Raw genomic sequence first — 25,002 nt, 5'->3', positions numbered from 1 at the left:
TAGAACCGGCATGATTACAGTGGTGTAATGAGAGTGAGATAATGAGAGTAATGAAAGTACTGGGGGTTGTGAGATCAATAACGCAGGAACAGTGGGAGGAGTGGCACATGAAGTAATTGGGGGCTGAGGGCAGTGACAATCCAGTAACAATCAGTGGAGAAAGAAGAGGAGACAAGCGACAAGGCAGGGGAGCAGCAGGAGAGGAGACAAAAGAAAAAAAGGAAAGTAGAGGACACAAAGCAGTAGTCCCAGTGAATTACCGATAATGGAGCTTATACAGAGCCTCATGGGTACTCCTCTAGAGCATGCTGTGCTTAAAACAAAATATGAATTCTGGTTGCTGGGCAGAAAAACTTAATGAAAACATGACCCTACAGGTCATCAGTTTAGAGCTACGAAGGAGCCCTGGTGCTAAAATTATTGCTCTAACTCCAGTGTGCGTGGCGATATGCAACAAGTGTATCACAATCATCATTGTCATGCATAGGTGCCCATGATGTGTGCATTTATGCTTGTACGTGTGTATGGGGGGGGCCTCAAATTTTGGGGGAAGGGATTTTATGTGCTTGGGAGTAAATACAATTTTTTTACAATTCGATTTTTTTTACTTAAAGTGGAAGTAAATCCATCAATTTAACAGTTTCACAAAACAGTTACGGTAACTGTCACATTGTTTTTGCTCTCAACTAAACTGTCAAACCATCCAATGGCTGGTGTCATAACTGATCACATGTGCAGCATCATGGCAGTTGAAGATTAAACAGGTGCCAAGATGGCAGCTTCCTTGGTTGCAAATGACTGGAGGGTTTACTTCCACATTAACTTTTTTTTTTTCGGGTGATGTCTCACCTGGGCTCCAATGAATCTAATGCTGTGCAGATTGCACTGCATTAGATTCTTTTCCGGCTATGGCTGGGGAAAGTGAAAGGGGTACCTAGAAATGATGTTTTAAGCGTCACTTCCGGGTCAACAAGAAGAAGGGGAGGGCAGCAGACGCATGTCCGCTCAACTCCCTCCCCTCTACCCTTCGGCACACACCATGCGAGTCCCAGGCCCACAGACGGCAAGCAGTGCCCGGGAAACATGGCGGGGCGTGCCCGTTAACAGGGAGGTTTAGAAGCAAATCGGGTAGCTACTGAAGACATGCTGGTAGGTTAATTGGATCCTGTCTAAACTGTCCCTAGTATGTATGAATGTGAGTTAGGGACCTTAGATTGTAAGCTCCTTGAGGGTAGGGACTGATGTGATTATGCAATGTATATGTAAAGCGCTGCGTAAATTGACGGCGCTATATAAGTACCTGAAATAATAATAATTTCATCTGACAGCCAGCAGTTGGCATGTCAGATATACACACACTCCCAGTGGCTTCAGTCATCGGGAGTTTCTGTAAAACCCCCTGCTGTCGCTGGCAGCAAAAGGGTTAATGCAGGGACATCTAAACACTAAAAAAGTGATCTATGTTTAGAAAAGGTCCCCCTGTAAAACTGACAGATGGACTTGATCAGAATGCCTTGTGAAAGGGCCCTAAGATCACACTCATTTAATGGGTGTGGTAATGCTAATTAGACAAATGAGGGGTATTCCTGCGCTATCGTAATAATGGGGACAGGGAGATAGGGAATACAGAGTAATGATGTTTCTGCGATGTGGAAAAGCAGCTAACACCGGGTAGGGTACAGCCTGCCCCTTGCTATGGTGAAATAAAAGTGTGGTGTTGCGCTCATTCTTTACTATAAAAAATGTTAACTTAATTGTGGTGGCACAGTAGTGGTGGGTGTCTCTAAAGTGCAGATCTATTGCAGTCGGCCATCGCAACCATGCTTGTGTGTGACTCTGCAATAATGTGAAGATATAAACCTCAAACCGAAAGTGCCTAAAGCTGTATATATATATATATATATATATATATATATATATATCATAAAAAACATATATCATAAACTATTAAATAAACACAAATAAAAATAAACTGGAGAGATTAATCAACTATACACTAAATAAATGTGTATACACATAAAAATAAATGTGCTAAGTGCTCATCACAGTGATAATTAAATCCTTATGCAAAGATAATAAGTCATACAATCTACTGAAAAAATAAAAATAAAGATTAAAAATGAGATAAAAAATATAGCAGTCTGCTGACTGGGCAAGTGTGCACCTGGTATCTCTCAACATATAGCCAGGTGCATGTATATAGCATGAATCGTGCTCATATATGAGTGTATAGTTGATTATTCTCTCCAGTTTATTTTTGTGTTTATTTAATAGTTTATGATATATGTTTTTTATGATATATATATATATATATATATATATATATATATATATATATACAGCTTTAGGCACTTTCGGTTTGAGGTTTATATCTTCATGTTATTGCAGAGTCACACACAAGCATGGTTGCGATGGCCGACTGCAATAGATCTGCACTTTAGAGACACCCACCACTACTGTGCCACCACAATTAAGTTAACATTCTTTATAGTAAAGGATGAGCGCAACACCACACTTTTGGTAATGCTAATTAGGTCCACATACACAAGCAGAAAGATAAAAAGTTTTGGCAGATAGAGGCAGCCAATGGCAGTAAGGGGCAGGCTATTGTCAGGAGCTTAGGGTGCCATAGGTCTTCTTATTATTGGAGGTCATTGGGGAGAGGAAGTTGGGAGGTACTTCCTTCTGCTTCCCACTCCAGCAATGAAGGCAGAAAAGTGTGCAGGAAAGAGGCATAAACAAGTGTATATACAGGAAGGGACAGGCTGCCTATACCAGAAAAAAAAAAGGTAAGGCTGGAATTCAGCTATGAGTTTGAGCAGATAGATCTTCAATGCTAGGCAGTGGTGGTTGTATTCATTATCTCAGAATACATTTTTAATGCTTAAAAACAATTGTGCTTCGAGATACTGAGATTACTGATATATTTCTTCACATTATTAAGGCCTCACACTGGCACTCCTCCCACACAACCAGGGCTTCAGAAGAACACAGGAACTGCAGGGATCCTGTGATTACATCATCAGGGTTGCAAAAAAGGTCAGTTCAAAATAAGGAGAAGCTTACGTTGTACTATTTTTTTTTTTAGTCATGACCGCAAAGGGAAGGGTGTATCAGGAAATTGGTTTATTTATGACATTCAACTTTAAGCTTCTTGATAAAATGGATGTGGAAGATGCCAGGCTCAAAGTAACTGTTTAAATTAAATAGGGGGGAATATATTTCTTTATAATCATGACAGATTTTCTCTATACTTATGATATTGGCTTACACCCACTAAAACCATACTTTAAGAATGTGTTATCCCGAAATTTTGCATTCCTGAAATGTGCCTGTTATACTGTACTTGTGTTAACAAGTATTCTGTTTTCTTTGCATTGCATCCATTGTGTAAAATTTCTGCTATTCCTGCCAGTCCCCTTGCTTCTCTATTTCAAACTGACCACGCTAGGCATGAGAGCACATCCATTCCAGCGTGGTCAGTTTTCTGCCTGTGCTTGGAGAACAGCCTGCCTGCCCTCCAATGGGCAGAAGATGTCGACACCCCCCACACACTCACACTGCAGTCACATAAGAAGGTACAGCAACAGATCTTTTTCTTTTATGATAATGGTTTTACATGAATAAATATAAATTATTCATTGTAAGCAACCCTGTCAGTGGTAAATGGTTTGTCTCAACACTCTAAATTGCTACATTTGCAGGAGAGCTTGTTCTTTTGAAAAACATGATTTATTGGCTGGATCACCAGATGAAAATAAAAGAAAGATGTAGCCATCACATCTAAGAATTAGTAAGCTGTGATTTAATAAAGGTTTGCTTTAGGGTTTATTACAGCTATAAAAAAAAAAAAAAACGTTTTTCTCTACCTTTAGGTTTACTTCAGTAGCTTCTGTGTCAGAAAACAAAAATACATTGTAATTAATTGGTCCTTGCAAGGTCTAATACAATGTATTAGTTCTTTTTTAAATTTTACCAAGCAGCTAACAGGCAGATTGGCACCTCTTTGACCATGTGCCTGGGAGGGTAGAGGGTAGAATCTGGTGTAAAAGGATTATGCTTTTTTGTAAAGAGCTGCAAAACATGTACTACAAAAAACAAAATAAATGCATAAAATAGTTTGCTTTTGTATAATTCAGTCTTACCAACAGCACAACTTACCTTGAAAAGTTAAGAAAGTGAACATGTCGAGTAAATAAATAAGGTTGCTCAGCAGTACTAATGTTCTTTATCAACTCCATCTAGAAATAGAGCAAACATTAAGGTTTTTATTAACTCAAAGAAATGTAAAACTAGAATATAACTTAAAGTGGATATGAACCTGATTCATGAAATTTCACCTAAGCACATATATCTGTAGTGTTTTCTTATCTCTCTCCAAAGCACTCTTTCCTTGCTCTATTATCAGCATGATAAATTCTGACAAGTTCTCTGTCAACCAAGATAAAACCAACCTGAAATTTGTGTGGAGGCAAGTTGCTATAAATAGATTAGCAAAGAGCTTGCCTTGTCACAGCACAGCTCTGAAAGTATCTTTGTTCTTCTACCTATGTGGAGGGGGGGGGGTGCCTTTCCTCCAACCAGATGTCCTGGCTGGTTGTGCTCATAAGTTAACATACCCTGGCAGAATTTATGATTTCTTGGCCATTTTTCAGAGAATATGAATGATAACACAAAAACATTTCTTTCACTCACTCATGGTTAGTGTTTGGCTGAAGCCATTTATTATCAATCACCTGTGTTTTTTTAAATCATAATGATAACAGAAATCACCCATATGGCCCTGTTAAAAAGTTAACATACCCTGGAATGTTTGGCCTTGGTACAGACACAGAAAGTGGCACACATAGGTTAAAATGGCAATTAAAGGTTAATCTCCCACATTTGTGGCTTTTTAAATCACAATTAGTGTCTGTGTATAAATAGTCAATGAGTTTGTTAGCTCTCACATGGATGCACTAAGCAGGCTAGGTACTGAGTCACGAGGAGGTAGAAAAGAACAGTCAAAAGACCTGCATAACATGGAAATGAAACTTTACTATGATGGAAAAGGATATAAAAAGATATCCAAAGCCTTGAATATGCCAGTCAGTACTGTTTAATCACTTATTGAGAAGTGGAAAATTAGGGGCTCTATTGATACCAAGCAAAGGTCAGGTAGACCAAGAAAGATTGCAGCCGCAACTGGCAGAAGAATTGCTCAGGATACAAAGAAAAACCCACAGGTAACCGCAGGAGAAATACCGGCTGCACTCCAAAAAGACGGTGTGGTTGTTTTTAAGGAGCAAAATTCAATTCTACTTGAACAACAAAGAGCTGCATGGTTGAGCTGCCAGAAGGAAGCCTTTACTGCGCCAATGCCACAAAAAAGCCAATGAGGCATGTCAAGGTGTTGTTGGGCATATTGTAACCAGGTTTTTTTGTGGAACTTGTACAATAAAGGCTTCTTTTTGGCAACTTGAGCATGCAGCTCTTTTTTGTTCAAGTATCATATCGTATTGTGCTCCTTAACCACTTGCTGACTGCCGCACGATGATATACGTCGACAGAATGGCACGGGCAGGCATATGGGCGTACAGTATCTCACAAAAGTGAGTACACCCCTGACATTTTTGTAATATTTTATTATATCTTTTCATGTGACAACACTGAAGAAATTACACTTTGCTACAATGTAAAGCAGTGAGTGTACAGCTTGTATAACAGTGTAAATTTACTGTCCCCTCAAAATAACTCAACACACAGCCATTAATGTCTAAACCACCGGCAACAAAAGTGAGTACACCCTGAAGTGAAAATGTCCAAACTGTGCCCAATTAGCCATTTTACCTCCCCAGTGTCCAATGGCGTCCCTATGGGGGGGCCCTGACCCCCCAACATTATGCTGTACCCCACCATGTGCCCCCCCAATTTAAAAAAAAAATATTTTTTTTTTTTACAAAAAGGCAATGTCTTTTTGTTTGCATTCTTAGCGGATGCGCCGCATCTTACTCGGGCCGCCGCTGGAGTAACAGTCTCTATTGAGAGGGAGAGCATCCCCAGTCAGCTCCTGCGGGTGATTCCTCCCCCCTCCCTCTGCTCGCTGACACTGCATAATGCGAGCGCTCACACAATCACGGCCGCCTGATCTGCCCTTCCCCTGCATCGGGCCCCCTCCCGGTGCCTACGGCAGTCGGCTTCGTTCCAGGAGTGATCCGTGCTGAGGGGGAGGCCTCCGATTCATGGCCACCACCTAGCAATTACTCCTGACGAATGGGAAGCCTCCTCTGCTTCTGAAACTGTAAACAGAAGCAGAGGAAGTGATGTCATCTCTCCTTGTGTAGCCTTTTCGTTCCGGAGCCCGAGGAGAAAAGACATCACAGTGAGGTACACCAACAGCACACTAACACCAGTTCACATAGGCACATAAATTACCCCCCGATCACTCCCCTGCACCCCTTGTCACAGTGACACCAATAGCAGTTTTCATTTTTTTTACTGATCACTGCATTGGTGTCATTTTGTGACTGTTATAAGTGTTAGGGCAATTAGTGGTAGGCCCCTTTAGGTCTAGGGTACCCCCCTAACCCCCCCAATAAAGGTTTAACCCCTTGATCGCCCCCCAGTTAACACTTTCACCCCCTGTCGCCAGTGTTACTAATCAATAATTTTCTGATCGCCGTATAAGTGTCACGGCTGACGATAGTTAGCTTGTTAGGTTCAACGTCAGCTTTTTATAGCGTCTGGTACCCCCATATACTACCTAATAAAGGTTTTAACCCCCTGCTTGCCCCTAGTTAACCCTTTCACTAGTGATCACCGTATAAGTGTTACAGGTGATGCTGGTTAGTTAGTTTGTTTTTAATACCCACCGTTTATTACCCAATAAAGGTTTAACCCCCTGATCGCCCAGCGGGTGATATCAGTTGGGTTTTAGGGTCAGTTAGGGTCTGCGTCACCCCAGGCAGCGTCAGATTAGAGCCAGTATCGCCAACACCCTCGCACGCAGCATACACCTCCCTTAGTAGTGTAGTGTCTGAACGGATCAATATCTGATCAGAACTATATTAGTGGCCCCAGCATTTTAGGGTTCCCAAAAAGGCAGTGTTAGCGGGATCAGCCCAGATACCTGCTAGCACCTGCAGTTTTGCCCCTCCGCCCAGCCCAGCCCAGCGCACCCAAGTGCAGTATCGATCGATCGCTGTCACTTACAAAACACAACACACATAACTGCAGCGTTCGCAGAGTCAGGCCTGATCCCTGTGATTGCTAACAGTCTTTTTGGTAGCGTTTGATACAGTTGCTGACAGCCTAGGAGCATTTTTTTCCTGTGAGTCTCACTACTGTACCAGTAAATTTAGAGCCCAAAATGACAAATCGAAGGTACACTGGTGAAGATATCTCTGACGACGAGTTGTGGTCCCTGCCAAGGTCAGGCTTACCAGACCCCGATCATCTTCTGCTGTTGTTGAGGTGCAAGAAACAGTTGATTTTACGTCACTTGATTTGTATTCGCTGTTTTTCACCGAAGATCTCTATAGATCTATTGTGGACAAAAGTAATTTGTATGTTGGTCAATTCATCGCCACTAATCCCCAGTCCTCCCTTGCCAGAGATTGGAAACCAATTACGGTTTCCGAATTTAAGACCTTTCTGGGCCTATCTCTCGACATGGGCATAGCTAAAATGGAGTACGTTGTGGTCATATTGGTCCACTGACCCAATTTACCATATGCCCCTGTTCTCTGCCTCCATGGTCAGGGCACAATACGAGCAGATCTTGCGGTTCATGCACTTCAACAACAATGAACTCTGTCGTCCTCGTGGAGACCCTGGATACGATCGGCCCTACAAAATTCAGCCCCTCGTAAACCACTTCAACGAACATTTTTGTTTACTCCCCATCAAGTTGTCTGCGTTGATGAGTCCCTGATTAAATTTTCTGGCCGCTGGTCTTTCAAACAGTATCTTCCCAGCAAGCATGCCAGATATGGGGTCAAGATGTATGTGACAGGGCCACAGGCTATACATATAGTTTTATGGTTTACGAGGGAAGAGATAGTCACGTAGAACTGGAGAACTGCCCAGATTACATAGGGAGCGCTGGCAAGATTGTGTGGGACTTGGTGTCACCCTTATTCGGAAAGGGGTACCATTTGTATGTGGACAATTATTACACGAGCGTGCCACTTTTTAGTCACTTGTTTGATCAGATTGGCGCATGTGGCACCGTACGACCTAATCGCCGGGACTTACTCCAGCGGCTTTTAGATTCCTGTCTTAGGCTGGGGGAGAGAGCCTGCTTCAAGTGTAATAATTTGCTCGCTGTGAAGTGGAGGGATAATAAGAATGTTTTTGTTCCGTCCTCCCTTCACGCAGGCACAACGGTCCAAATTCCTACGGCGACTGGTGTTGTTGAGGAACCCCTCTGTATCCACGAATATAACCAAAATATGGGAGGAGTGGACCTCAACGACCAGTTGTTGGCACTGGACCTAGTTGCCCGTAAGGCCAGACGCTGGTACAAAAAAGTGTCTGTATAGTTATTTCAACTGGCTTTGCTGAATGCTCATGTGCTATATAGAGCTTCAGGACAGACTGGATCCTTCCTTAAATTCCAGGAAGAGATCGTCAGAGTCCTTCTGTTTCCAGACGGTGCTCCACCTCACCTTCCCAATTCAAATGCAGTAAGCCGGCTGCATGAGAGGCATTTTCCGTATGTCCTCCCTAGTACCCCTACCCAACGAGCCCCCCAAAGAAAATGTGTCTGAAGAAAGCACGGATATAGGTGTGACACCCGCTATTTTTGTCCCTCCTGTCCTGACAATCCTGTTCTTTGCATTGGTGAACGTTTTGAATGCTACCATAGTTTTAGCATAGGGTACAGCACTGTACAGACTAGGACACACTTTCGCAGGGTCTCCCCAGATGCCATCACATTTTGAGAGACCCGAAACTGCAACCGAACCGCTACAGTTATAGTTACAGTTCCAATTGAAAGTGTAAAAAAAAAAAAAAAAAAAAAAAAAGGAAAAAAAAGAAAAAACACAAAAAATATAAAATAAAAAAAACAAAAAGAGTTGTCCTTTTATTGTCCTCTCTCTCTCTCTATTCTCCGCTCCCACAATACATAAATCCGTGTCTCCGGTGCTGTAGGAGGTGATTTCACCACCACAGTTAAAAAAAAAAAGAGCATATATGCTGAGGCATGGGGGCAGCAGGAGTGGAGGAGCGATTTGCTCCTAACTTTTGGGGCGGATGCCCCTATGCTTCGGCATATATATTTTAGGCACAGGTTGCGTAAAAAGGTTTTATTTTTTACTATTTTTTTTATTTGCTTTGCAGGTATGGTATGTCTTACTGTTATACTATACTATGCTACTTTGTTTTATTGTTAACCATCATTTGCTTAGCAGGTACGCCATTCAGCTGCAGCGTGGATTTATTTATCTTGACAGCAACAGCATTTGCTCCCACGAAACATAAAGCCAAGACTACAGCGCTGTAGGAGATGATTTCACCACCACAGTTAAAAACAAAATGGTGCATGTATGCCCATCATTAGAAGTGGGTGGATGAAGGGAGGTATTCTAATGGTGGGCATACCCACTGCTCAATCTCTTTTTTTCGTTCAGCCCACAGGCTGCATGAAAAAAAAGATTACTATATATGCTCAACAAGGACCCGCAACGTACTGGTATGTTGCTGGACTTTGAGTGGTTATACCAGAATGATGCCTGTGGGTTTAGGTATCATCTTGGTATCATTCTTTTCAGCCAGCAGTGGCTTTCATGTAAAAGCAATCCCAGTGGTTAATTAGCCTCTAGACTGCTTTTACAAGCAGTGGGAGGGAATGTCCCCCCCCACCGTCTTCCATGGTTTTCTTTGGCTCTCCTGTCCCAACAGGGAACCTCCTGAGAATGCAGCCGGTAGTTCCGCCAGCTGACCATAGAGTTGATCAGAGACCAGAATGGCTCCAATCATCTCTATGGCCTAATAAACCTGAAGCTACGAGCATTTCATGATTTTGATTTTGCCTGATATAAACAGCGCCATTGGGAAATTGGGAAAGCATTTTATCACACCGATCAGTTTAACCACATCAATACTGGGCACTTTTGCCCCCTTCCTTCCCAGACCAATTTTCAGATTTCAGCGCTCTCGCACTTTCAATGACAATTGCGCGGTCATGCTACGCTGTACCGAAATGAAATTTTTATCATTTTGTTTGCACAAATAGTGCTTTCTTTTGGTGGTATCTATTCACAACATGTTTTTTTTTTTTTTTTGCGATATACCGTATATACCCGAGTATAAGCCGAGATTTTCAGCCCTTTTTTTTAGGCTGAAAGTGCCCCCCTTGGCTTATACTCGAGTCACCGCTGTCTGCCTACCTGATCAGCGTGTCATGCAGACAGATGGCGGCCAACGTATCATAAAAACATACGGCGGCCATTCCAGTGTTCAAAAGCCACGCCTCCTCCTCGTCTGTGATAGGCAGAACACTCAATTTCCCATCAGTCAGTGTCCAGCCTATCACAGACATCGTCCGTGGTATGAGGATGAGAGGATGTCCGTGATAGACTGAACACTGACTGCTGGGAAATTGAGTGTTCTGCCTATCATAGACGAGGAGGAGGCACGGCTTTTGAACACTGGAATGGTCGCCGTATGTTTTTATGACATGCTGATCGGTGATGCGCCGCGTCCGGGTGACACGAGCACATCAGGATCACGCCGCTGCGTCCTGAACATCCACTCAGAAGGAGAGAGCGCCCACCCGGTGGTTTATGTACATTGGCCGGGTGGGAAGTAGTTAAAAATAAAATAAAAAAACAAAATAAATAATTTAAAAAAAACGCAAGCGTCGGTCTGGCGTCATATGTAAACAGCAATTGCATCATGCATGTGAGGTATCACCGTGAAGGTCAGATCGAGGGCAGTAATTTTAGAAGTAGACCTCCTCTGTAAATCTAAAGTGGTAACCTGTAAAGGCTTTTAAAAATGTATGTAGTTTGTCGCCGCTGCACGTTTGTGCGCAATTTTAAAGCATGTCATGTTTGGTATCCATGTACTCGGCCTAAGATCATCTTTTTTATTTCATCAAACATTGCGTTTGAAAAATCGCTGCACAAATACTGTGTGAAAAAAAAAATTAAACACCCACCATTTTAATCTGTAGGGCCTTTGCTTTAAAAAAATATATAATGTTTGGGGGTTCAAAGTAATTTTCTTGCAAAAAAAATATTTTTTCATGTAAACAAGAAGTGTCAGAAAGGGCTTTGTCTTCAAGTGGTTAGAAGAGTGGGTGATGTGTGACATAAGCTTCTAAATGTTGTGCATAAAATGCCAGGACATTAAATCCCCCCCCCCCCCCCCCCAATGACCCCATTTTGGAAAGTAAACACCCCAAGCTATTTGCTGAGAGGCATGTCGAGTTCATGGAATATTTTATATTTTGACACAAGTTGCAGGAAAAAGACAATCTTTTTTTTCACAAAGTTGTCACTAAATGATATATTGCTCAAACATGCCAGGGGAATATGTGAAATTATACTTCAAAATACCACATGTGAGACTTTTTGGGAGCCTAGCCGTGTATGGGACCCCGAAAATCAAGCACCACCTTCAGGCTTTCTAAGGGTGTAAATTTTGGATTTCACTCCTCACTGCCTATCACAGTTTTGGAGGCCATGGAATGCCCAGATGGCACAAAACCCCCCAAATGACCCAATTTTGGAAAGTAGACACCCCAAGCTATTTGCTGAGAGGTATGGTGTGTATTTTGCAGATCTCGCTTTTTGTCACAAAGTTTTGAAAATTGAAAACAGAAAAAAAAATACATTTTTCTTTTCTTTCTTTTTTTAAAAAAGTTTTCGTTTTCCGTTTATATCGCAAAAAATGAAAATAACAGAGGCAATCAAATACCATCAAAAGAAAGTTCTATTTGTGGGGAAAAAAAGGATATACATTTCGTTTGGGTACAACATTGCATGACCGCGCAATTACCAGTTAAATCAGCGCAGTGCCAAATTGTAAAAAGTCCTCTGGTCTTTAGGCAGCCAAATGGTCTAGGGCTTAATTGGTTAAAAACAACCACACCATCTTTTTCCAGAGCAGCCTGTATTTCTCCTGAGGTTACCTGTGGGTTTTTCTTTGTATCCGGAACAGTTCCTGTGGCAGTTGTGGCTGAAATCTTTCTGGATCTACCTAACCTTGGCTTGGAATCAGGAGATTCAGAAATTTTCCACTTCTTATTAAGTGACTGAACAGTACTGACTGGCATATTTAAGGCTTTGGATATCTTTTTATATCCTTTTCCATCTTTGTAAAGTTTCATTACCTTGTTACACAGGTCTTTTGACTATTCTTTTCTACCTCCTCATGGCTCAGTGTCTAGCCTGCTAGTGCATCCATGTGAGAGCTAACAAACTCATTGACTATTTATAAGCAGACACTAATTGTGATTTAAAAAGCCACAAATGTGGGAAATTAACATTTATTTGCCATTTTAACCTGTGTGTGCCACCTTCTGCGTCTGTACCAAGGTCAAACATTCCAAGGTATGTAAACCTGATCAGGGCCATTTGGGTGATTTCTGTTATCATTCTGATCTAAAAGGAGTAAACACAGTTGATTGATAATAAATGGTTTCAGCCAAACACTAACCATGAGTGAAAGAAATGTTTTTGTGTTATCATTCATATTCTCTGAAAAATTGCCAAGAAATTATAAATTCTGCCAGGGTATGTAAACTTATGAACACAACTGTAAAGCTGAGGACAGCAGATATACGCGTAAAACTTATGTAGGAGGATTGGTTTCATCCCTGTGTATCATCTGAGGCTGTTCACTTCACTGGGTATATGTGAGGGTTTACATCCACTTTAACATTTGTCCAGATATGTCTGTATTTTATATACTAGTTGAACTTTGCTATTATTAGTACCATCATATTTTTGACAAAACTGATACCATAAAGCCCCTTACACATGAGATTCCCCGTTGCAGTTCGCCTGCTCAGCGGGGAATCTGTCCGCTGATCCCCACTAAGTATGCGGATGGCTGGTCCGTGTCCGCTCTGCTTATGCAGAGCAAACAGACACAGACACAGCCTGCTCTTCTCTATGGGCGGTCGGATGTAAACAGACTGCCTGCCCGTTTACACCTGACTACACCATCCTATCCGATTTGCTAGACAGATAGGGAACAGATCTCTGTCCGTCTGTTTTTAGCAAACAGGATCGGATTCTGTGTTGGCGAGTGTCAATGGACACATGTTCATTGACATCCGCTGCTCCATAAAGGAGACTGGATGGTCCTATCGGGTCTGCCTGAAAAACTGATAGGTGGACCCGATCGGTTCACCAGTGTGAAAGAGTCCTTAGGCAGAGCTGGATTTATTTTAATTTAGCATCTTTTTTTAAATGCCACAGACACTCCCAAAGTTTGTATAGACTTGAAAGAAAAACGTAAGAAGTACTTTCAACAATTTGATCATCTATGTGGCCTTCCCTGTTATATCAGCGCTTTGGGAAAGCTGTCTTGTTTAACTACTTACGGACCACCGCACGCCAATATATGTCCTAACTTTGAAGAGAAATATCGTTATTATGGCAGCAGCTAGCTACCATAACCCCGGTATCCTCTTCTTCAGCTGGTGGTCCGCTTTCAGATAAAAGTGGTCTGTGCGGCGGATTTGGCGCAAGATCACTTATATCAGCGGCGGGAGAGGGGCCCCTGCAGCGCTCCGGTGCCCTCCGCCGCTTACAGGAGCCTTTGGCAGCTGTGAAGGCGATTGGATCCTTTTGCCTCTGTGGTATAGAGATGAGTGAGGGGAAGATGGCCCCCACCCATCTTCATACCATGGCTGGGCAGAAGCAACGTCAAAACATCACTTCCGCCCATCGCTCTAAAAGGGCCATTTTTTTGTGTATTTTTTAAATGACAACTTTTTTTTTTGTTAATTGCATTTTAGTGTAAATATGAGATCTGAGGTCTTTTTGACCCCAGATCTCATATTTAAGAGGACCTGTCATGCTTTATTTTCTATTACAAGGGATGTTTACATTCCTTGTAATAGGAATAAAAGTGACACTTTTTTTTTTTTAAAGAACAGTGTAAAAATAAAAAATAAAAAGGTAAAATAAATAATCTTTTTTTTTTTTAAACACGCCTCATCCCGCCAAGCTCGTGTGCAGAAGCGATTGCATACGTGAGTAGCGCCTGCATATGAAAACGGTGTTCAAACCACACATGTGAGGTATCGCCAGGGTTGGTAGAGCGAGAGAAATTATTCTCGCCCTAGACCTCCTCTGTAACTCAAAACATGCAACATGTTGGGTATCAATTTACTCGGCATAACATTATCTTTCACAATATAAAAAAATTGGCTAACTTTACTGTTGTCAGATTTTCTGCTGATTTTTGTCTTCAGATTTAACCATGTAGTACAAGGGTCTGCCTGATTGCATACAAATTGAAACGCCTAAGGTTTGACCTCATATTATAGGGTTTTGGTAAATCTGAAGACAAAAATCAGCAGAAAATCTGATAGTGTGTATGGGGCTTTAGGCATTTTACATAACTGCCCACCAGACTCTGACATTGACTTAATGAATTTTTCTACCACTTCTCTATGCAAAATTCCTTTTAGTTGCAAGATATTTGTAGTCGTTTTTTGCATGAACTGCCCTTTTTAACCCCTAACATTACAATGGAATTAAAATCAAGGCTTTTGACTAGGCAAGTCCACCAGTGTTAATTTTGATGTCAAATTTTGATTTAATTTTAGTCATAGTCTTTTGACTAAAAGGCCTTTTTAGTTTTAGTCGTATTTTAGTTAAAATCATTTTAGTCGAGTAAAACTGAATGGGTTTAGTTAAACTGAAATGCATTTTTTAAGTATTTCTCTAGAATTTCCAAACTCATTATATACTTCTGGAGTAAAAATCTAAGAACATGTTATTATTTATGATATTAACCACCGTAGAGAATAAAATGGCGGTCGTTGCAATACTTTATGTCACACCGTCTCACAAGCGCAATTTTTAAAATAAAATACACTTTTTTGAATGAAAACATAAGACAACAGTAAAGTTAGCCCAATCTTTTTTATATTGTGAAAGATAAACTGATACCCAACATGTCACGCTTCAAAATTGCGCCCTCTCGTGGAATGGCGACAAACTTTGACCCTTAAAAATCTCCATAGGCGACGTTTAAAAATTTCTACAGGTTACCAATTTTGAGTTACATAGGAGGTCTAGTGCTAGAATTATTGCTCTCGCTCTAACGATCGCCGCGATACCTCACATGTGTGGTTTGAACGCTTCTGCGTGCGAGTTCGGCGGGACGGGGCGATTTAAATTTTTTTTTTCTTATTTCCTTTTTATTTTTACACTGTCTTTTTAAAATAAAAAAAATCGGGTCACTTTTATTCCTATTCCTATTACAAGGGATGTAAACATCCCTTGTAATAGAAAAAGGCATGACAGGACTCACATTTACACTAGAATGCAATAAAAAAATTAAAATAAAAAATTAAATGTAATTTTTTTTTTTTACAAAAAACAAATTCCCCTTTAAGAGCATTGGGCGGAAGTGAGGTTTGACATAGTTTCCGCCATCCAATGCTATGGACTCGAGGGGGGGCCATCTATCCCTCACTCAACATTCAGCCTGTGAGGGAGGAGGACCTGATAGTCTCCACCGCTACTGACGGCTCCCGTAAACGGAGGCCCCTCTCTCGTCTCCAATAAAAGTGATCTACTGGCGAGAAAAGAAGAAGGCCCCTCTCCCGGCAAGAAAAGAAATAAGCCAGTAACGGGCTTCTGTTACAGGGACATCGGTCCCAATCTGTGCCCACCAGTGCTGCTAATCAGTGCCAACCAGTGCCATCTATCAGTGCCCACCAGTGCTGCCAATCAGTGCCAACCAGTACTACCTATCAGTTCCCATCCTGCTGTCAGTGCCTCATCATCAATGTCACCTATCAGTGCCGCCTATCAGTGCCACCTCTCAGTGCTGCCTATCAGTGCCACCTCATCAGTGCCCACCAGTGCCACCTCATCAGTGCCCACAAGTGCAGCTTCATCAGTGCCCACCAGTGCCGCTTCATCAGTGTCTAGCCTAGCAGTGCCTATCAGTGCAGCCTCATCAGCGCACATCAGTGAAGGATAAAAACTACCTGTTTTGTAAAAAAATTTTAACAAATTATGAAAAATGTTTTGTTTTTGTTTTTTCAAAATTTTCAGTCTTTCTTTGTTTCTTTAGGCTCCATGCACAATGGAGCTCAAAAAAGCTTTTTATGGACGCCAGATTGCCGGCAGAAAACGCGTTTTGTAAGAGCGTTTATGTGCGTTTTTTAGCCTTGGGCCTTTTTAATAAAAATACAGAGGACACTCCAAAAATCCCACAATGCATTGAAAAAATAGAAAGCCGAACGCTAATTAACGCGCGTTTATCAGCGTTTTTTTTAGCTTTTTTTGTGGTCAGAAAAATGGCACTCTGAACGCGATTTTATGGCGTTCAGAGAACAGCCCATAAACTCCACTGCTGATAAAAGCTAAAAAACGTCCATGTGTGAATGGACACCTAGGATAACATAGAGTGGAGTTTAAGAGCTGTTAAAAAAGGCAGTTTATGAGCTCCAGTGTGCATGGAGCCTTAACAAACAATAAAAAACCCAGTGGTAATTACAGGGCCGATCCCAGACGGGGTGCACGGGGTGCAGTGCACCCCAGCGCCAGAGAGGTGGGGGTGCTGAAGCGCCAGAGTGCTCCCTTCCCTCCTCCTCCTCCTCTTGTTTGTGTCCTGCGGCGCCTCTCCGCTGGTGTTCTAAGAAGAAAGGCTCCGCTGTATTCACTGCTCAAGCCCCTCCCTCCTTCTGTCAGAGAAGGAGAACAGCCAGCCGAAGATGAGAAGGGAGGCAGAGAGGCTGGTCTCTGTGTGGAGAGAGACCAGCCGTGCAGTGAGTGATGTCTCGCGCAGGAGGGGAAGCGGTTCGTGCTGACACATTCTCCTCCTCTCTGTGTCTCTCACTCCTGCTGTGTACTCTTCTGTTCTCCACCCGGGCAGCGCGGCTGCACACTCTCCTCTCCAGCTGCCACCCGGGTGTTTTTATCATATGTACTGTACCCTAATGGAGGGGGGGTCTGTACTAATGGAGGAGGGGGGCTCTGTCCTGGGGGGTCTGTAGTAATGGAGGGGGGGCTCTGTCCTGGGGGGTCTGTAGTAATGGAGGGGGGCTTTGTAGTAATGGAGGGGGGCTCTGTCCTGGGGGGTCTGTAGTAATGGAGGGGGGCTCTGTCCTGGGGGGGTCTGTAGTAATGGAGGGGGGCTCTGTCCTGGAGGGTCTGTGCTAATGGAGGGGGCTCTGTAGTAATGGAGGGGTGGCTCTGTCCTGGGGGGGTCTGTACTATTGGAGGGGGGTCTGTCCTGGGGGGTCTGTACTAATGGAGGGGGGCTCTGTACTAATGGAGGGGGGTCTATAGTAATGGAGTGGGGTCTGTCCTGGGGGGTCTGTACTAATGGAGGGGGGCTCTGTACTAATGGAGGGGGGCTCTGTCCTGGGGGGTCTGTAGTAATGGAGGGGGGGTCTGTCCTGGGGGGTCTGTACTAATGGAGGGGGCTCTGTCCTGGGGGGTCTGTAGTAATGGAGGGGTGGCTCTGTCCTGGGGGGGTCTGTACTAATGAAGGAGGGGTCTGTCCTGGGGGTCTGTACTAATGGAGGGGGGTCTGTCCTGGGGGTCGTTACTAATGGAGGGGGGGGTCTGTCCTGGGGGGGGTCTGTACTAATTGAGGGGGGGTCTGTCCTGGGGGGGTCTGTACTAATGGAGGGGGGGTTTTCCTGGGGGGGGTCTGTACTGAGTAAGGTCTGTACTGAGGGAGGGGTTTATACTTAGTGCGGGTTCTGCACTGATGGAGGGGGTCTATACTTAGTGGAGGGGGGGTCTGTACTGAGGGGCGACTATAGTTGGTGGAAGGGGGTTTGACCCCAACCCTAGTGATGCCAATGCAGCTGCGGGCTCTTCTTTCCCCCCTCCCTCTCCCTCTTGCGCACGCTGCTGTACTAGTGAGCAGCACTTGCCAGCACAGCTGCCCACTATGTATCTTTCCCAGCCTTCACATACCCAGGGAAGAAACAGAATAGAAAAAGGAGCAGAGAAGAGGATTGTGGGACATGTAGTCCCGAGGACTGGCAGCCCCACTGTAACACGGAAACTGCAGCCCACATAGCATGCTCAGCTAAATGGGAGAGAGAGCCAGGAGCCCAGGAAAGCTTTCAGGGAAGTGCACCCAGGACTCCAGAGGGGGAGGACAGTGCTGAGAGAACACCACCAGAGAGAGAACCCTGCTGACCTGCGCCACCAGAGGGAAAGCCACACAGCCTAGCGCCATCCCTGGCAGAGAAAGGAATGGAGTCATTGCCAGAATACAGATCTGGGCTCTGCCCAGCGGAGTCGCCACGGGCATTTCAGAGTGAGCTGACTCCTGATCAGAGCAAACCGTTGCTGTATCGCTAGGTCAGGTGAGAGGGCCGATCTACTAACGTTCATAGGAAATGCAGTCTCTGATCATCTCTTGTACTATGTCTGCAGTCTCTGATCATCTCCTGTACTATGTCTGCAGTCTCTGATCATCTCCTGTACTATGTCTGCAGTCTCTGACCATCTCCTGTACTATGTCTGCAGTCTCTGACCATCTCCTGTACTATGTCTGCAGTCTCTGACCATCTCCTGTACTATGTCTGCAGTCTCTGACCATCTCCTGTACTATGTCTGCACTCTCTGACCATCTCCTGTACTATGGCTGCAGTCTCTGATCATCTCTTGTATTATGTCTGCAGTCTCTGATCATCTCTTGTATTATGTCTGCAGTCTCTGATCATCTCCTGTAGTATGTCTGCAGTCTCTGATCATCTCCTGTACTATGTCTACAGTCTCTGACCATCTCTTATATCCTGTCTGCAGTCTCTGATCATCTCCTGTAGTATGTCTGCAGTCTCTGACCATCTCCTGTACTATGTCTGCAGTCTCTGACCATCTCATGTACTATGTCTGCAGTCTCTGATCATCTCTTATATCCTGTCTGCAGTCTCTGATCATCTCCTGTACTATGTCTGCAGTCTCTGATCATCTCCTGTACTATGTCTGCAGTCTCTGATCATCTCTTATATCCTGTCTGCAGTCTCTGATCATCTCCTGTACTATGTCTGCAGTCTCTGATCATCTCTTAAATCCTGTCTGCAGTCTCTGATCATCTCCTGTACTATGTCTGCAGTCTCTGACCATCTCCTGTAGTATGTCTGCAGTCTCTGACCATCTCCTGTACTATGTCTGCAGTCTCTGATCATCTCTTGTATTATGTCTGCAGTCTCTGATCATCTCCTGTACTATGTCTGCAGTCTCTGATCATCTCCTGTACTATGTCTGCAGTCTCTGATCATCTCCTGTACTATGTCTGCAGTCTCTGATCATCTCCTGTACTATGTCTGCAGTCTCTGATCATCTCCTGTACTATGTCTGCAGTCTCTGATCATCTCTTAAATCCTGTCTGCAGTCTCTGATCATCTCCTGTACTATGTCTGCAGTCTCTGACCATCTCCTGTAGTATGTCTGCAGTCTCTGATCATCTCCTGTACTGTGTCTGCAGTCTCTGACCATCTCCTGTACTGTGTCTGCAGTCTCTGACCATCTCCTGTACTGTGTCTGCAGTCTCTGATCATCTCCTGTATTATGTCTGCAATCTCTGATCATCTTCTGTATTATGTCTGCAGTCTCTGATCATCTCCTGTACTATGTCTGCAGTCTCTGATCATCTCCTGTACTATGTCTGCAGTCTCTGATCATCTCCTGTACTATGTCTGCAGTCTCTGATCATCTTCTGTATTATGTCTGCAGTCTCTGATCATCTCCTGTACTATGTCTGCAGTCTCTGATCATCTCCTGTACTATGTCTGCAGTCTCTGATCATCTCCTGTACTATGTCTGCAGTCTCTGTTCATCTCTTATATCCTGTCTGCAGCAGTCTCTGATCATCTCCTGTACTATGTCCGCAGTCTCTGATCATCTCTTATATCCTGTCTGCAGTCTCTGACCATCTCCAGTAGTATGTCTGCAGTCTCTGATCATCTCTTGTACTATGTCTGCAGTCTCTGATCATCTCCTGTAGTATGTCTGCAGTCTCTGATCATCTCCTGTAGTATGTCTGCAGTCTCTGATCATCTCCTGTAGTATGTCTGCAGTCTCTGATCATCTCCTGTATTATGTCTGCAGTCTCTGATCATCTCCTGTACTATGTCTGCAGTCTCTGACCATCTCCTGTATTATGTCTGCAGTCTCTGATCATCTCCTGTACTATGTCTGCAGTCTTTGATGATCTCTTATATCCTGTCTGCAGTCTCTGATCATCTCCTGTAGTATGTCTGCAGTCTCTGATCATCTCCTGTAGTATATCTGCAGTCTCTGATCATCTCTTATATCTTGTCTGCAGTCTCTGATCATCTCCTGCACCATGTCTGCAGTCTCTGATCATCTCCTGTACCATGTCTGCAGTCTCTGATCATCTCCTGTACTATGTCTGCAGTCTCTGACCGTCTCCTGTACTATGTCTGGGGGCTCTTTCTAACAGACTCTCTAACAGAAGCCCTCTCTGTGTGCATCAGAGAGACTCCCCTCCAGGTCTCATTAGTGTACTCTCTTCCTGTATTTTCTTTATTAAAAGATCACAGGAGGATCCCAGGGTAACAAAGACTTCTTAGGGGAGCATCTCTGTGTTTGAGTCGTTGCCATAGAAACATTTGTAAAGGGGAGGAGTTGGTAAGATGACCACGCCCATGTGGGGGCGCCAGAAATATTTCTGCACCCAGGCACCGGTGACCCTAGGATCGGCCCTGGGTAATTAAATACCACCAAAAGAAAGCTCTATTTATGTGATAACATTTCGTTTGGGTACAGTGTTGCATGACCGCCCAATTGTCATTCAAAGTGCGACAGTGCTGAAAGCTGAAAATTGGCCTGGGCAAGAAGGGGGTATTAGTGCCCAGTAAGCAAGTGGTTAAATAAGACATGTTCCATCTGCATACTCTAAGGAAGTTCTAACCATTGGCATCCATTCCAGAACAGACAATTCTAATTTCACGGATTTGAAAAGGCAGTAACTGTACTTAATTTTCCCTTGTAATATATCATTTTTATAATTAAAACAGTAAGAATCTGCCCTGCTCTGGCAACATGCGTTGTTTTTAAACGCCATTTTGACTAAAGGATAATTGCACATGTACGGTTGGTTTCTTACTGTGCATGTGTGAAGTGTGCTGCACTTTGTTAATGGGCCAGCTGCAAAGGAAGGAAGAGGGGGCCAAAGTTCTGGCTCAGTTTGCCACGTCAAAACCAGGTACCTGCTCCCTCCTCCTAAAAGGTGCCAATTGTGGCGGGGGGGGGTGTGTGTCAGAGAAGCAGAGATTCCACTTTTGGGCTCCGCAAATTGGTGTGACTGAAAAACTTAAGCAATCAATAAGTGTAATGGAAATTTGTAAGTTCTGTATATAATTGTATTGTATTTTGTATGTATCGCACACTGCCCTCACACGGCACTAATAATGTGCACACGGCACTAATAATGTTTTCAGTACATGTTTACATTCTTTTGAGTCCTGATTAGAATGAGCCTGCCTATGTAACGCCCCTTGTTACGATAAACCTACAATTGTAATATTAATGTGATACCTACGTAATCATGTGCATAAAAACCTTCAATTGCATCATAATAAAGCAGAACAGTTATTTGGAAAGATGCTGAGCGTATCTTTTGTGTCTGTTCCCTACTGCAGTAGTTATTATTAATTTGGAACCACTAATCAATATGAGGATAGGAGTTGCCTATCATCAATTTAACCGAGTCAGCATGGCGAGCTTTGCCTTAGGAGGGGATTCCAGGTGACCCTGAGTATCCGAAATAAGGAGCTTGAGACGATCCGGGAATTTCTGATAATCAGCCGGCTGAGGTAAGCCTTTTGCTTACATTTGAGTTATCAGACTTCCTTGATCGGTAAGGCATTTTCGGGACAAAGGGTACCTATTTTACTCCCCTTAATCGAACTGTATTGATTGGTTGTTATATGTTATGTTGTCCCTGTCTATTGTCCATTGGAGTGTTATAGATAAGAAAGGGAAGAATAGTGCTGTTCACAGGTATATGTAGTACATCTGCTAGATAAAGTAGTTTAGAGGCAAGAGGGTATAGGCACACGTAGAGAAGAGAGAAGACTGGCCAGTCATTATGGGCATTGAATTAAGGGAATGAAGGGTAAGAGACCCTCAAAAATGCCCAGCGCAAGAGAAGCGCTATATATGAACCAAAGGTGCGGTTCCGCCTATACTGAGCCCCTAGATTAATGGTTAGAGTGGACAGGGATCCACATTGGGTAACTGGGTTACCAAAGTCCACAGGGACTAAGAATCATGCAGAGTAAACAGCTAGAGAAACAGCTATCTATGTGAGCAGGATGGATCAAGGGTGACATTAACACTAGACAGAAAGGGACATTTTCATGTTAAGTTGTGGGATGAATTTGGGGTCAGGCACTATAACTATTAGAGTCAGAAACAGAGAAATGAGATGTAAAACAGAATACTTTAAATGTTGTCAGAGAGGGAAGATGGGATGAGCACTCTGGCTGCCCGTCTGATCATAGAAGCTAGATTTAAAAGATATCTGAACAAAATAAAGAAAGTAGAATTTAGACAGGAAAATATTAATGAGAGTTAAAAGAAAGTGAGAGAATGATATGCCTGTGTTGTGTACAAATGGGAAAAAGTAAACGATTTTAGAGAGATATTGATGTATGTGTGTGCGAATGCTGGGACCTTTAGTTCTATTGCTTGTGTGTGTCATGTACGCAGATGTGACCCCCTCCTTTGTGCTCTCATGAAAGAAATGTGGCTGGGATGAGAGGTTAGTGATAAGCTGGAAGGACACCATACCAATTCCAGTTTTTTAGACAAAACATGTGCCGGGTTAACGAATCTAATGGTAAACAATGTGATCACAATTATTTTGAATCTGTTTTCCAAACATGGTAAAATGAAGGTTACATTTAACCGTGTATTACACAAATTGAATATCCTTTGATAGTGGAAACAGTGCATTTAAAAAAGGGAAATTAAGTAAAATTAAGTAATAATGAGTATTAATTTCTAATATGAGTTTAACAATTTTATTAATAATATAGATATATTGAAACTGGTTTAGACAACCTTTGGTTGGAAATGAAATTCAGGTTAATGGGGAAATTTGTAATGAATGAGATTAGTTTAGATTAAGATAACAATTTTGTAATTTTACATTTATACAATAAGCCCTTATTGAGAGAAAAAAAAGATTAAGATGAGGTTGTTATTTTGAATAAAGCTGCCATAATATTTAACAAAGCCAAGATGGATGGAATACATAAGAAGTTCTTCTACAAAAATGAAATTTTAAGGTTTTTGATAATAACTTGATGTGCGGTCCATGATGTAAGAGTAATATTAAATAAAATTTAAATATAACAGACCCATCACATCAAATCCACACACCCTGTTAGGATAGATGCCACCTGCAGCCAGTTGTTTTATAGTTTTTGATGCTTTCTGGTCCATCATACAGATTGTTGATCCTTTTGTTTTATTTATTTTTATTTTTGAAATCCAAAGCAGAATGTGTGGATTGTGAAATGATGTGTCCCTTTTTCTTGTAAGTACAGTGGTATAAGCAGAAGAATATTTTGGATTTATGGGCATCTCTGCATGACCGCAGGGTATTATCATTTATTATAATATTGCCAGGAAGAAGTTGTCTTTTGAAACATGAAACTGGAGTTCTTACACAAATAGCATGATAGAACACAAACCATTGTAATATATTTATGCAAGCTGGACCCAGTAATGAAGGGTTCACCCTGATATATCAGAGCTGTAGCTTTTATGCAAAGGTGCTATTAGACAAAGTTAGATATTGTTTTGGTCAAACATTTAATTTTTAATGGTCCGACATTCTGTGCAGCAAATATACAGCTAACTAAATGTTTGTCTAATGAAAGATTTAAAATATGAGTTTGTTTATGTACAAATATAACAATGAAAAATGTGTACATTTGAATCCAGTCACCTTATTGCCTCTATTGGAGGAGGCTGGAGACAAAGGAAGACACATGTGTTAAATTGATGACGTAGGAATCAGCTGCTGTGAGCCCAGTGCAGGACACACTCCCTGAAGACCCAGATATTACATTTTTTGTAGATTTGAGTATGCAGTTTATCACCCAGAAGGATACTCTGTATTCAGAGTCATTGGATCCTTTTTCCCCAGCTCAAGAAGCAGAGCTCCATGCTTTAGCAAAGCCTGCGAGCTATAAAAAGAGTGTATATTTATATAGATAGTCAAGATATAGAGAGCTTTTGGTTCCATTTAAAGGGCCAGAAGTTTGTTTTTACTTCGGCAGGTAAACCAATCAAGCATGCCAAGTTAATTTGATCGGCTGTTTTCAGCCTTCCAGGTTCATGCTGAGGTAGCCATATTAACTTTAAAACTCACACATGGAAGCAGACCAGGTGACTAAGGATGTTGCATTTACAGCCCCGGACACTTGATGGGTCTGTGCAACTCACAGATTCCACCCTAGTTCTGGCCCAGTATAGCTGGGATTAATAATTCAACTTTAAGAACCCCAGAACGAGAAGAACAAGTGGTCCACAGGGTGCAACTTCTTATGAAACAGGACTTTGGAAAAGGTGACCATTTATGTCTGCCAGCCACTCTTTTCCCTCCAGCTTGACACATGGACCATGTCATCAGTCACAAGCAGTTATGGCTGCCTTAGTAAATGAGCATGGGATAGAGCCAGGGTTCTCCACAGTTGTTTTTATAACATACCACTTCTTGTTTTACCTGTTACCAAAGGTGTTACCAAAAGCTGAACATCCCTCCCAGAGATTACAAAAAAGATATATCCAGATGCCCAAGTTAGGATCTTACGAG

General features: G+C 42.7%; 1 protein-coding gene across 2 annotated transcripts in view; it reads right to left on the bottom strand.

The window, feature by feature from the left end:
* The window catches only part of UST (uronyl 2-sulfotransferase), a 770,399-nt gene that overhangs the window by 256,054 nt on the left and 489,343 nt on the right, over positions 1-25,002 (bottom strand). For both annotated transcript variants that reach the window (XM_073627439.1, XM_073627438.1), the window contains exon 4: positions 4,162-4,241. In XM_073627439.1, the coding sequence (XP_073483540.1) occupies positions 4,162-4,241 (80 nt within the window). The remainder of the gene's footprint in view (positions 1-4,161; positions 4,242-25,002) is intronic.

This window comes from Aquarana catesbeiana, linkage group LG04, assembly GCF_042186555.1.
Source record: "Aquarana catesbeiana isolate 2022-GZ linkage group LG04, ASM4218655v1, whole genome shotgun sequence".
In the NCBI taxonomy this organism is placed as follows: Eukaryota; Metazoa; Chordata; class Amphibia; order Anura; family Ranidae; genus Aquarana; species Aquarana catesbeiana.
Note: the sequence above shows the minus strand (reverse complement) of the source record. Positions and strands in the feature narration are given on the sequence as shown.